At 38.9% G+C, this 14,847-nt stretch overlaps 1 protein-coding gene across 2 annotated transcripts in view; it reads left to right on the top strand.

The window, feature by feature from the left end:
- Nucleotides 1–7,591, top strand: part of FAT4 (FAT atypical cadherin 4) — a 166,375-nt gene extending 158,784 nt beyond the window's left edge. For both annotated transcript variants that reach the window (XM_034661646.1, XM_011226348.3), the window contains 2 exons: nucleotides 2,873–3,134; nucleotides 5,469–7,591. In XM_034661646.1, the coding sequence (XP_034517537.1) occupies nucleotides 2,873–3,134; nucleotides 5,469–7,333 (2,127 nt within the window). In that variant the 3' untranslated portion in view covers nucleotides 7,334–7,591. The remainder of the gene's footprint in view (nucleotides 1–2,872; nucleotides 3,135–5,468) is intronic.
- Nucleotides 7,592–14,847: the final 7,256 nt, after the last annotated feature.

Here is a 14,847-nt window from a genome sequence, read left to right as displayed (position 1 = left end):
AGAATCAATAAAGCTACTGCAAAACAAAGCACATACGTCATTGTATTATAATATTATTTGGGGTTTATAATTTGCACTGGCAGCGTATCAGAACCAGAGAAAGCAGTGAAGTACAGAAAGAAGGAAACCTTCACAGTCTACGAGAAACACTTTTTTGTATGCGTTGAGAGGCTTTGACACTGAGGTCTGCGCATTATCCGTTAAGCTGCTTCCAAGTCCTCGTGCCATTTAAATGACATATGAAATATTTCTGTACATTATCTCTTTAAGCCAAGAGATACAAAATACAATGTGGTTGAAGAAATCAGAGACAGAACTTTTTTTTTTTCCTTAAGGAAGAAGCTGAATGTCAGGATCCATTTTTGTCACCATAAAATCTTGCATTTCCAACAGGACAGCAGCATGCAACTTCTCCAGATTTTCTTACATTGGTAGCAAGCGCTTAGAGATTTTTTTTTCCTGAAGGAGAAGTAAATGCTAATGAATAAAAATAATGACTAATGCAGACCAAAATGCACATTTCTTTTGTATGAATATTTTGAAAAGCAGCTTTTCAGAGATTAAGGGGCTTGGCAGGTAAAGTAAGTAGATTAAAAAAACAGTGAATAAGGAGAATAAAATAGACAAGAAGAGAATGGCTGTTGTAAGTAAGCAGGCAAGTTATTTGGATGACGGGAATACGATCTACTTACACAGGCTAGGAAGCTAGTAGGGAGGGTCTGTTACTTTCCATTTAGCTTATCGGTGACTAAGGCCCCTGGTTTTCTTCTTTCTTTCTTTTGGCTCACTTTCTGACAGTCTCTTTCTTTCTCACTTTTTTTCTTTTTCTTTCTCTTTTTCTCTTTTCCTTCCTTCCTTCCTTCCTTCCTTCCTTCCTTCTTTGCATCAATCCATCTCTCCCTTCTCCCTCCCTCTCTCACACACAAAGGCAGCTAGATGATATTTTTGAGAATAAAAAAGAGAGTTGGGTAAATGGGATTTCAGATGGTTTGAGGAGAGAGTATCAAGAGTGGGTAACAATAGCAATGTGAGAAGAGAGGAGAATACATAGAACAAATAGAATCCATTCAGATAAAAAAGAAGTTAGGCAGAGAGAATTTTAAATAGAAAACCAGAAGGAAGCATACTTGTGTATAATCGTGTTGATGGTATATTTAAAGTGTTTCACAAATCTCCCTTCTTTTACTGCATATTGTGCATCTCCATATTTGGAGTTCTGTGATCATGTCAGATGATGTACTTTTTTTTGTTCCAAATCAATTCTATTGTTTTGGCATATAGTTTTTTATTTTTGTTTTTGAGTGAGGCCCAGTGTAGTGTACAGAGTTGGGATGAGGGACTCAGAGCTCTAGATTAAAATGTAAGTAAATAAGTAAGTAAGTAAGTAAATAAATAAATAAATAAATAAATCCATGGTTAAATAAAACCAAGCAAAAATTAGCATAAAAATGAGCACGATATTTTCAGAGTTAGGAAGGATGTAAGAGCCAGGGAGAGTATCATTGGGGAGAAGCAAAACATTACAAATGTTACAATGCGAACTTGTGTTCTCATTCACCGGACTCCATGATGTATTCTAAAGACTGTCTTATCAGAGTTGATGAATAAAAGGACGCCATGGTTTGGTCAGGTAGGAGGGAAACACAGAGCTGGGAGAAGGCTCTTCGTAAGGCTTCTTTCCAAAAGGACTCTGGCTCTCACCAAAGAGGGGTTGCTGTTTTTACTGTGTGTTTCATGAGACATTGCCCGTTTGATGAAGTGTTATTGTCATTTAACCACAACTTTCTTTTCTTTTCCCATCTGAGTCTGGTACTGAAATATATTATTATCTAGGGAGACCGCTTTAATAAAATATTACAATATGAATAACGTATGTAAATGTGTTAGGCATACTTTCCACAAAGCAAAAATGAACTGATTTTTAGTTCTACCAGATGTGTTTGTTGCATGTAGAAATAGCATTTGATCCGAATGACAAAATAACTGATCCTTCCTTTCATCCCTGTCATTTGATACACGGTGCCACTTCATCCCCCGGCCCAGGCACCAGCTCTGTCTGGCAGCATGATGGGATTATGCTCTCTGAACCAAATGCTCATCTTGCCTCATACATTATTTCATTTTCTAAAGTTCTCAGAATCCTGGAAACTTGGTAGCTGGAAACTGGAGTAGGAGCGTCCCGTTACCCGATGTTCCACTGGGCAAAGTCAAAGAAACCAAATATCCCTTAGATAAATTGTAAAAAGCAGCCAAAGTGAAGACTTGCCCAGACACCTCATTATTAAGAACTCACTCGTTATTCATCATAGTTTTCATCTCAATAAATGATATAAACAATAGGCATGCTTTCTTCTAAAATTCCAGTGCGTTAGAGATGACAGATCAAAGAATTTCTTTTTGTCTCTTTTCCCAACTATGCTTCATTTTTACCTAAGCATTGATGTTTCTTTTTGCAAGTAGTTTTAACCTTTTTTGATCACTCTGGACCATTTACTAAACCGACAGATTTTTTTTTACACTTGCCATTGTGATTAAATTATAAGTAATTACATAAAGGTGTACTTTACTTAAAATGGGTTTTCACTCCATTATTATCTCAGATGGGTTCTGGAAAATAATTTTATGCATCTTGAAAAATTAGGTATGAATAGAATAGCACCTTGAAAACGATTGAAACAATCGAATGTGAAGGTGTATGTTACCTAACTTTGTAGGAGCACTATGGGTAAGTATACTCTGATACAGCCAGACTCTTCAGCTCGTTTCTTGGCTTTAAATCAATCAATATTTTAAGGTGTCATTTCATTTTTATACTATTTTTATTCAAGCACATCATAGTTTAATTGTACATTATTTTTAATACATTTTACAGATTAAAAATGGCAAAGTCCATTTTACATCAGATGCAGGAATCGCTGGGAAAGTGGAGAGAAATATTCCTGAAGTGTATGTTGCAGATGGCCACTGGCATACTTTTCTAATTGGAAAAAATGGAACAGCCACCGTACTGTCCATCGACAGAATATATAACAGAGATATCATCCACCCTACCCAGGATTTTGGTGGCCTCGATGTGCTCACTATATCTCTTGGAGGAATTCCACCTAATCAAGCTCATCGAGATTCTCAAACAGGTAAATCCCAGTGTTGAGCAAAGGAGAGGTAAAATTGTTCCTATGAAAGTAGCTGGACTTCTGATAATATCCATTATGCATATTCTAAGACTATCACAGCTATCTTTAGAAAGCCTTTAATAAATTATTGGCCGTCATTTACTTTAGCCATATGCACTTGTTCTACTAAGTTCATAATCCAGCCAACGGCACTTTCCTTGTCCACCGAACATTTGTTTATTCATTAATTTACTTACTCATTCATTTGCTCACTCACATGACAGATATTTACTGAGCCCCGTACTTGGCACTAGGAGTACAATGGTGAACTAAATAAATAGCTACTCTCCTCATATGACACATGGCCAAGTAAGGAAGACAAACATCAATGAAATCAGTATACAAGTAAATATATTATTTTAGAATATGGTAAATGATGTGAAGAAGGAATATGGAATTCTACGAGATTTCCAAAAAAGGAGAAAGGGAAACTTCCCTGGGAGACATTGGTACTTTAATCTGAACTATAAAAATGAAGGTGGGAGAGTATGAAAGCTTAATTTATATTGATAGAAGCCTTAACAAAAAGTAGATTAAGTCAAGATCACAGAACCTGGCCTATTGGCGTATTGGGGACTGATATCACAGGTCAAGGAGGAAGTTGGAGAAAGAAGCAGGGCCTTCTAGACCATGTCGCATTTTTGGTCTTACTCTAAGGGCAATGGGAAGTCACTAAAAAAATTTCTCTCAGGAGTGTCAAGATTAGATAGGCAGTGATATTAAACATCCTTCAGGTTACGACATGGCGAATGCATTGGAGGAGGGTAGCAGTGCACGTGCATAAATTAGCTGAGGTGATATTGCTGCGATCTAGGCTAGGTATTGTGTGAGTTTGAGCTATGTGGTGGCAGAGGAGTTAGTAAGAAGTGGATGGGCAAGAAATACTTTAGTAATTAAAATAAATCAAACTGTCGATGGTTTTGCTGAAATTCAGGAAGGTTTCTGACTTATCAACTAGAAGAAGGGCAATGCCACCGAAAGAGGAAACTGTAGAGCGGTGCCGAAAGAATCGTGTCTATGGGCAATATCAAGATGGTGGTTTGGGACCTTTGGGGTTTGGAACACCTTAGCAAAAGACTTTTGGATAGGTGGACTATAACCGGGAGTGGACAGCAGCTGGAAATACATACTAGGAGTTAGCCGAGTCAAGCAGTAGCTGCAGTACTGAGCGTGGATGTGATAACCTAACAGGAGGGTGTGGAGTAGGAAGAAAGCCTAGAACCTTAGCTTAAGCAACTCCAGGAGTCAGTGGTTGTTTAGAGGAAAATGAAACCTAGAAGAGACAAAGTCACAGAAAGAAGGTCTGGAGAGTAGGAACAAAAGCAGATGTTACAGAAGCTCATGGAAAAAGAGTGTATCAGGGATGGAAATATCACTACAGTGGAGGGATACCCGGAAAATTGAAAAATGCAGGGGAGAGTAATAGACTTAAGGTGCAAAAGTAGAAGTCCAGGTCATAAGTTGTTCTTGTATACTTAGTTTATTTTAGAATATGGTTAATAATTCATTTGGATGTTGTAAGAAACAAACCCATGTAAATCATACTCTTTTGTTAGCGTCAAAATGAACTCTTGGGCTCTATTTTGGACAGGAGCATTAGCAATATTAGCACACTGAAGTCCAACAAAGAGCTTCTCAACTTTTAAGAAAATAATTATTAGCCTCTAAGGAGCCACTTTAGATGCTTTTTTTTCTAACTTCTGCCATTCCCATCTCATGAAGTGTTCATGCCATAGTTGCTCTCGATATCTGCCCTCTAGAGGACTGCAAAGCTATTGTAATGGCTTTTTCTTCCGCTCTCCAGGAGCCCATGCTCAGCTCCTTGGGAGCTGTATCGCCTCCATGGAGAATGCATGATCTAATGATTAAAGCTATTAGCCGATTTATTGTTGTTGTTCTTTTTTGTTGTTGTTGTTCTTTATAAGTATTTTTAATACCCTTTATTTCTATATATGCAATTCTTGGTGTGTAGACTATGAAAATAAGACAAATAGATAATTAATAAATAAAAAGATGGAGAAAAAGAAGATCCAGGCTGAGTCATTCATAAATCTTCAGAAAAAGCAATATCTGAGCAATTCTTTCCATACTTTTGTCATGGAAATCTTACACATCTTAAGTTATGTTGTAAGATGCGCAGAGTTACCTTCCTCGAACTGGGCGATGGCTCTGAGACTGGGGTTTCTAAGCTCTCATGACGGGATGGTGAGGCTTCTTTTTACCAGAGTCCCCTAGCGCAGGGTTTTAAGTCTTGATTTCCTCTAAAATGCCTCACTGCTCCTTCCGCCCCTGCAGGTTTTGACGGCTGCATTGCTTCTATGCTGTACGGTGGCGAAAGTCTTCCTTTCAGTGGGAAGCATAGCTTGGCCTCCATCTCTAAGACAGATCCCTCCGTGAAGATCGGCTGTCGTGGCCCGAATATTTGTGCCAGCAACCCCTGCTGGGGCGACTTACTGTGCATCAATCAGTGGTATGCCTACAAGTGCGTTCCTCCTGGAGACTGTGCCTCCCACCCGTGCCAGAACGGGGGCAGCTGCGAGCCAGGCCTGCACTCCGGCTTCACCTGCAGCTGCCCGGAGTCCCACACGGGGAGGACCTGTGAGACGGTGGTGGCCTGCCTCGGTGTGCTCTGTCCTCAGGGGAGAGTGTGCAAAGCCGGAAGTCCTGGAGGGCATGTCTGTGTTCTGAGTCAGGGTCCCGAAGAGATCTCCCTGCCCCTGTGGGCCGTGCCTGCGATCGTGGGCAGCTGCGCGACGGTCCTGGCTCTCCTGGTCCTCAGCCTGATTCTGTGTAACCAGTGCAGGGGGAAGAGGACCAGAAACCCCAAAGAGGAGAAGAAACCGAAGGAGAAGAAGAAGAAGGGAAGTGAGAACGTTGCTTTTGATGACCCAGACAATATCCCCCCGTACGGGGATGATATGACTGTGAGGAAGCAGCCTGAGGGGAACCCGAAGCCGGACATCATTGAGCGGGAAAACCCCTACCTCATCTACGATGAGACTGACATTCCCCACAGCTCAGAAACCATCCCCAGCGCCCCCTTGGCTTCTCCAGAGCAAGAGATAGAGCATTACGACATCGACAACGCCAGCAGCATCGCCCCTTCGGACGCAGACATCATCCAACACTACAAGCAGTTCCGCAGCCACACGCCTAAATTTTCTATCCAGAGGCACAGTCCCCTAGGCTTTGCCAGGCAATCGCCCATGCCCTTGGGAGCGAGCAGTTTGACGTACCAGCCTTCGTACAGTCAGGGCCTGAGAACCAGCTCCCTGAGCCACTCCGCTTGCCCAACTCCCAACCCCCTGTCTCGCCACAGCCCAGCCCCGTTCTCGAAGTCCTCTACTTTCTACAGGAACAGCCCGGCCAGGGAATTGCATCTGCCTGTAAGAGATGGAAATACTTTGGAAATGCACGGCGATGCCTGCCAACCTGGCATGTTCAACTACGCCACGAGGCTGGGAAGGAGAAGTAAGAGTCCTCAGGCCATGGCCTCTCATGGTTCTAGACCAGGAAGTCGCTTAAAGCAGCCAATTGGGCAGATTGCGCTGGAAACTTCTCCTCCGGTAGGACTGTCAATTGAAGAGGTGGAGAGGCTCAACACCCCTCGCCCCAGAAACCCAAGTATCTGCAGTGCAGATCATGGAAGGTCTTCTTCAGAAGAGGACTGCAGAAGGCCATTGTCCAGAACGAGGAACCCAGCGGACGGCATCCCAGCTCCAGAATCTTCTTCTGATAGTGACTCACATGAGTCTTTCACTTGCTCAGAGATGGAATATGACAGGGAAAAGCCAATGGTGTATACTTCCAGGATGCCCAAATTATCTCAAGTCAATGAATCTGATGCAGATGACGAAGATAATTATGGAGCCAGACTGAAGCCTAGAAGATACCATGGCCGCAGGGCTGAGGGAGGACCTGTGGGCACACAGGCGGCAGCACCAGGGGTTGCTGACAACACACTGCCCTTGAAGCTCGGGCAGCAAGCAGGGAATTTCAACTGGGACAACCTTTTGAACTGGGGCCCTGGCTTTGGCCATTATGTAGATGTTTTTAAAGATTTGGCATCTCTCCCAGAAAAAGCAGCAGCAAATGAAGAAAGCAAGAATGGAACAACGAAGCCGGTCCCAAAAGATGGGGAAGCAGAGCAGTATGTGTGAACTTTATGTACTGGCATCATAAAAATCAAAAAGCAAGGGACACTCGAACCGTTGTAAGATTGCCGACTTAGGTGGGTTCCATTTGCAAAACAGGCCAGTATGGACCGGTGTTGGAGGGAAACTTTAAAAAATAATAACCACAATGCTGCTGAAACAGACTCAACGCAAGTCTTTAATTTAAATATGCTTGGTTGAATTTATTTTCCTGCATGCATCGTATTTTGTAATTAGTTATGTGGCATGCAGTGTTTGGAAAATTTTTTCTTATTTACCGATGTTTGATTTGTGATTTTTTAAAATTAATGCCCTTGCCATTGCAGAAATGAATTTGTGCTTTCACAGTGGGGTATGTGTATCATTTCCATTGTATTATCATTGTTATGTTTTGCATTGCAAGATCCTTGAGGTTTAAGCAATCCTTGTGAAGTGTAGAAAGAACCCTCCTATTCTTGAACGAAAGACTAAGTATTAACACTTTTCAGAATTATAGATTCCATATTTCATGTTGCTCAGAAATGTCTGATATTTGAGTTAAGTTTTACATGACAGTGGGTACTAAAGTTAAGTCATTTTGTTCAGCACTTTAGAACTTTCCTACAAAATTGTGTTAAAACTTCTGAATCGTTTTTCTTTTTCTTTTTTCTTTTTTGTAAACGTTCCGATCTTCTGACCTTCAGCAGGCTTCCACTAGGAACAAAATGACTGCGTATTATCCTTAGAACACTGCTCCCTTCCTACTGTGGAATGATGTTCTCAGCAGCACTTCTCAGAGACACTTTTGGAAGTTATTTATTGAAAAATGTTCTATGCTTCTAAAATTTTAAAGAATTGACCTAAAGAAAGCCTATGATTGGACTTACTTTTCAACCATTTAAGATCTATCCCAAGTACCCAATTTTTATAATTTATATAAAGTCAAATTTCAACTCTTCTTTCTTTCTGCCATTTGATAGATCATTTTTTAATACAGTGTAAAAGCTTTTTTTTACACCTAAGCTGTGTTTTTGATACTGATATTTTCCTATGCTGAAAAGTTTTCTTACTTTCAGGGAAGGTAAGAAAATACTTTTTTTACATTTGTTACTTATGTAACGTTCATATTTTTCACATTTTGATATTTGTAACATACTGTATGCTTTCTACTTGTAAATGCCAACAATAGAATTAAAATATTTATTTAAAACACTTTGCATTCATCATGTGGTGTGAAATTTTCTCCTTTCTATACTCTCTTATGCCCAACTTGAATAATCTCTACTTGTCAATAGGCAAGGTGAACTGTGAATGGGCGACATCATTTTCTTCTAAAAAACCTAAGTGTGGATAATTGCCAGAACAGATATTTTAAGGTCACTTTCGTACATTCCTACCTGTCAGAGTTCTTGAAATTCCCTAGGGTGTGATGAGTCTAGACAAGATTGCATCTTTGGGGATTAACTTTGTTATGAACCTGGTTTAAGCCTTCAGGCAATAAATGTTTGGAAGTTCCCAGCAGAGTATGTTCACTGAAGGCCAGCTTTAGACCAGGCTTATAGTTATAGGAACAGCAATGAATTAAACCTAATTATGGAAAAATGTCTGGGTCTCGTTTTCTCCAAGGACCCAGACCAAAATGTTCTAAGTCGGATGGTGGGTAAGAAGAATGACAGTGAAGTCTCTGCTACACATACCTGTCTTTAATTTATTGATCAGTCTGCTGCATAAATTCTAAACACATTTTACATGCTATCCTAGCCAAGACAAACCTCTATTTTCCAGTAGTCACCCAACAGTGAGACAATTCAGAAGAGACTAGTCCGGAACAAGATTCATTTGTGTATGAAAAGTCACATCTGAAATAATACAATTTCTGCAAATTACCTCACAGTCTCAGAACTTTTTGTAATTAAATATCTGCCCCGTAACTAATATTTATTCAGAATGTTATCCTCTAATATTGACTGTGCCATAATGAATAGGGAGTTTAACAATATGGAGAAGTTTGAGTACATAAAATATGTAAATGTTTTTAGTAAATATAGTATTTTTAAATTAATACCAACAGATTGAGATTCATGCCAGAATTATTTTGTCATTTAATAATGATGAGATTTTTGTTTGTTTGTTTCAGAATAGGAAATAAAATGTGGGTTTAATCTAAATTGTAACATTCCTACAGTGCTGTTTGGAGACTGAGTGTAACACAAATCTAATTTTCTTTTTTTTTTTTTTTGTCACCTGTGATGAGCCAACATGTTTTAGTATTTCCCTATGAATTTTTGTATTATGAATTTATGTGCCAAATATGGGAACATGCTGATTGCTTTGCATAACTCAAAACAGAATACTTTTTTTTTCTCAAAATCTCTGAAACAGCTCAAGATGTCTTCGAGGATATAAATTCTGTAATTGAGAACAGAACTAAAAGTAAAAATGATAACCATGATTATAGCTAAGGGTTAAGAGGGCCAAACCTGATGCCAAGATTCTGTATTCTAATTCTCTAAGAATTCTTTGTAAGATAGAGAATTATTATCCCCTTGATTAATCAATCCCAGTTTAGGAATACGATAGGAGTTTTATAGGGAAATTTCTAGTCTTTGGTTCTTCTTGGAAATCTTTTCCATTGAAATAAGAACAATACTTGTAGCAAAACAAATCAGAAATGTGTGGAATGCAAGTCTCACTTCAAATGGAGGTTAACATTTAATTTACTGAAACAGAGAAGTGACAGAGTATGCACTATGGTGGAAGTGGGGGAGGGATTATAGGCAAATTGACAAGGTAATACTCTCCAAAATTAATGGTGAGTAGTGACCTGCATGTTCACATTTAAAATCATGAGCTCAGAATTTTAATTCAGCCCCTGCTAGGGTTTATTGGATTGCCTGGAATACAGTCACTCTGGGGCTTTCTTTCAGGTGCACAGTGAAGATGCCTCCGTGAGCACGTTGTCAGCAGCGGCGTGTGACCACGCCCACACGAGATGCATCCGTTTCTGATCACTTAGTTCTTGCTGTTGCTGTTGTCTTCGAGGTTGTTTCTGGAAATTTGTGAATTGGCTGATATGGTCAATAGTTTATTCAGATACACTAAAATCATTGTAAGGAAATGAAGATCAAAATGAGAGATGGAGACAACTTCTCTCTTCCATGCTGCTATCACAATGTTTACCAACATTCCATCTAAGAACAAATCACTATTTTAATGAAAATCCATTTTTATTTACTTGGATTCAACATTATGGTAAAATTAATCTATAAAAGGTGAAAATGGCTTTAAAATTTTGAATTGATAACCAGCAATGCACTTTTTTCCTAGTTTATTTTATGTCATATATTTAATTTTAAAATTTAATATTTAGTCCATATATTTAATTTTAAAAGGACTAAATTTGCCTTTCCCTAGGAAAAATAAGACAAGCGATGAAATATATTTTAGCATACATTTATTAGAGCTTTCAGTGTGAAATAAAATATTAAAGTCTATAATTAATCTAGTAAATATTCCTTAAAGACATTTTGAGTGAAATGTCACAACGTTAATAATGTATATCGCTACTATACTGAGCCAAGCCAATAGTTTTAACAGTATATCAGCCCAAAAGTTATAAGCCAACGTTATAATGAATTCAACATTTTCATTTATTGTTAATGAGGGAAAAGGCACTAAGTTCTAATAAATGTTGGTGTGAACAATGAATACCAATAATCCAATCCTAGCATCATTTATGTATCTCTGACAATCGTTGCAAATAAATATATTCTGGACTAAAGACCATGAAGTACAATATTCTCCTTCAACAGAGAAATAAACTGAGATATAAAGGTCAGTGTCCTGGGTAAATCCATGTAATCACAAACAATAATTAGTGACTTTACATGCCAGGCCCTCTTCTAAATCATGGGATAAAATAGTGAAGAAAACAGACAAAGCACCTCCCTTGATGGAACTTACATAGTAGTAAAGGAAAGAGACAATCAATACAGAAATGCAGTACTAATTATGCAGTGTGATATCGAGTGGAAGCAAGTGCTAGAAAGCCAACTAAAGCAGGGGAAGGACTAGATATTGATTTGGGAATGTGTAGGCTATTTTATTTTATTTTACTTTTTTAATTTACTCAGTTGATTTTTTTTTATTATGTTCAGTTAGCCAACATATAGTACATCATTAGTTTTTGATGTAGTGCTCAAGGATTCATTCACTGAGTATAATACCCAGTGCTCATCACAACATGTGCCCTCCTTAATACCCATCAGCCTGTTACCCCACCCCTTACCCCCCTCCCTTCTGTATGTGTATGCTATTTTAGATGGGTTGGTCAAGGAATACCTTTCTGGAAAGGTGACATTTGAGCAGGAAGCTGAATGAGGCAGACGAGCAAGCCATGGACGCTCATGGATAATGCTGCCGTAGGCTGGGCAGTGGCATGAGGATGCCCAGAGTAGAGGAACATTCTATGTTAGAGGACCAACCAGGGAGTGAAAGGCCAAATCTTTGTCCACACATCAGCAAAGACTGCACCACAAGAATCTTAGGGATGAATGGTAAAAAGTAAGAATAATAACTCAGAACAGGCCCAGAAAGAATTATTGTGGATGCAAATCTTCACGTATGTGTATTACCTGGTGAAATAAAAGCATCTCTAAGGATGCAAGGGAAATCCTGAGAATGAGGCTATGCACTCACTCTGAACTGGTGTCTAAGATCCAGAAGACAAAAGGAGAGATGTGTATAATGGAGATAAATGTCTATGCTAACACTGACTGATTCATGCTATCCTGGATGACCGATCCAAACCTGTAGGCACATTCACAGGAAGCATGTTAAGATGTATGGAAATAAGGCAGTCTTTTTCCTCATTGCTGAGATATTAACATGGCCAAAGTATCAGATATCTACTGATTAGAAAGTTGCAGAAATTTTTAATTTAAAAACCAACTTCTATTTTTCTGAAGCGGATCATTTGCAAGAAAAATTTTTCAAACAGAATGACATTTATATTGGCGGAATGAGTGATGGTGAACAAAATATCTCTAAGACACAATGATAAATCTATGTCTGAATTCAAGGTAACTAAGGCTTGTCCAAATGTCTCTTACTGAGTCTATATTAAGTGCAGTTAAGCTCCATCTTTGCAATGCTAATAAACCTTTTTTAAATCCAAGTGAAGTGTGGTGAAGTAGGATTAAGATTTAAAGACATACTTTTGGCATTTACCATAAAAACTCTGGGAGGAAGTCTTTTTATGTACTCTACAGTGTGCATATGTCAGACTCATAATTAGGATTCATGTAGGCAGTTCTGACAAATGTGACATCAAATAAGTAACCTAAGGACTCTTTGCACTTACTAATGGAATATGCTGAGTGAATGACGGACTCTTCAAATCCTCATGTAATGTGTGATATATTCAAGGTAGATATACTGAAAACATTTGTGAAAGAGTCTCCATAACTAAGATAAATAATTAAAATAAAAAGACCCACGGAATGCTTAAAAATGCACTGCATAAAGGCAGATAATTTCCAGGTGGCCCATCTCAATGCTTCCAATGTTATTAGTTTATGAATCAATTTACCAAACTCCCAAATCAGGTTGCAAACTATAAAGCATAGTCACCATGGTATTCTGGCAGAAAGTTAGGATCTTAATCTGTGTACCATTTTAGCCCAAATAAAATAACCAATGATGTACTAAGTTCTTTGGCAATGTCACTGAGTTCCCTATTTCAAATTGAAACCATATTGTGTATGGTACAGACGTTGATCAAAATAAGATTCCATTTGCTAGAGAAGTCCGCTCACTCAGATCATCCTTTTCTTACTCTGAACACACAGTCTAAAGCCAGAAAGCTGCCAGAAACAGAGTTACTGATACTGGACATTGAAGTCTAAAGTAATACATGTAGGGAACTAGCTCTTTAGAAAAGCAATATGAATAAGACAATGAGGGCAGCATAACCTACCCCAGAAATGGGTTAATTCCTTTACAGCTGTGAGTTTAAAGGAAAGAAAGTTATCGTGTATTAAATCCGGGGTAATTCTAGTCAGAAAGTCAGATGATGAGAGGGACTCTTCATGGGAAACTGATACATTTGGGAAATGGCTTTGGATAGAAAAGGAAATGGAAAAAAAGAGGCTTCCCTCTTTTGCTTTGGCAGAACTGTCATCAAGAAACCTGAGCCGCAAAGCCTGGGTGGCTCCGTCGGTGGGTTGAGCGACCGACTCTTGGTTTTGGCTCAGATCATGATTTCAGGGGTGTGAGATGGAGCCCCGCTTCGGGCTCTGTGCTGGGCGTGGAGTCTGCTTGAGATTCCCTCTCTCCCCCTCCCTGTGCCCCTAGCCCCGTGCACGTGCTCTCTCTCTCTCTCTCTCTGTCTCACTCTCTCCCCCTCCCTAAAATAAATAAATAAATAATAAATAAGTCTTTAAAAAAAAGAAACTTGAATTGTCAATCATCTGCTATACAATAGAAAACCGTTAATGTCTTAAAAGTATTTCTGCTAATCCGTGCAAAAAGCTGATGATAGCAGACTCTGCACACGGTGGTACATGGATCTGGAGAGTGAATCCAAATCAGATTTTTTTTCTCTTAAGTTTTTAGACAGTGAGTATATAGTAGTGTTCTCTGATAGAGGACGGTTTGGGCTGTCAGTATTAAAAGATAGAAAATAAGTACATTTGCATTTGAAATCTTCTTAATTTATACAACTTCAGATCAAGAACAGAATGAGTCCAAGAAATGCTCAACAGATTTTAAAGTGGCAAAGTCAATTATCTACAATTTATAGGCAGCTTTCTGTCCAAATTAAGGCACAATCCCTGGCCACTCTGCATTTAATGCACTTATAAATAGATATTTACAAATTAAAAGCATGACTATTCCCTATAAATTAGCCTGTAAGTGAGTCTTGGTAATGTATAGTTTTTAATTTGTCCAGCACTGTGTGTCAGGCACTGGGAAATAAGATGATTTTGTCTTCAAGAAACTTGTGAGCGTTGGTTACTAAACACTCCCTTTTCCAAAATTGGCATAGCTCTGTTTTCAGAGAATAAATTCAGTATTTCCAAAAAATTTCTTTTTAAAAAAGGATTGTATTTATTTATTTAAGAGAGACAGAGAGAGAGCACGAGCTGAGAGAGGGAGAAGCAGGCTCCCCGCTGAACAGGGATGCTGATGCCAGGCTCAGCCCTAGGACCCTGAGATCATGACCTGAGCCAAAGGCAGACGCTTAACCGACTGAGCGTCCCAGGTACCCTAAAATTTCTGTTTGTATTAGAGTGTGTTCCACGTGCAGTCTCCTGGACATTCACTATACTCAGTAAGTTCCTGAACCTTGAAGAGGGACTGCATTTGCATTTTCAAGAGTAGCAAACTAATAGGTTTAGTGACTTTTAAAGAAAATTTTAGGCACGTTACTAATACTTTTTAGTAGTTCTTACACTATTTAGGTTAGACTTAGTTAATATCCCTGGTTTTGAAAGTGATTGCCCTGAGTTATCATCAACTTTGTTCTATCATACGCCACT

The sequence above is a fragment of the Ailuropoda melanoleuca genome, chromosome 5 (genome assembly GCF_002007445.2).
Source record: "Ailuropoda melanoleuca isolate Jingjing chromosome 5, ASM200744v2, whole genome shotgun sequence".
NCBI lineage: Eukaryota > Metazoa > Chordata > Mammalia > Carnivora > Ursidae > Ailuropoda > Ailuropoda melanoleuca.
The sequence above is the reverse complement of the archived record's forward strand: the minus strand, read 5'-3'. Positions and strand labels throughout refer to the sequence as shown.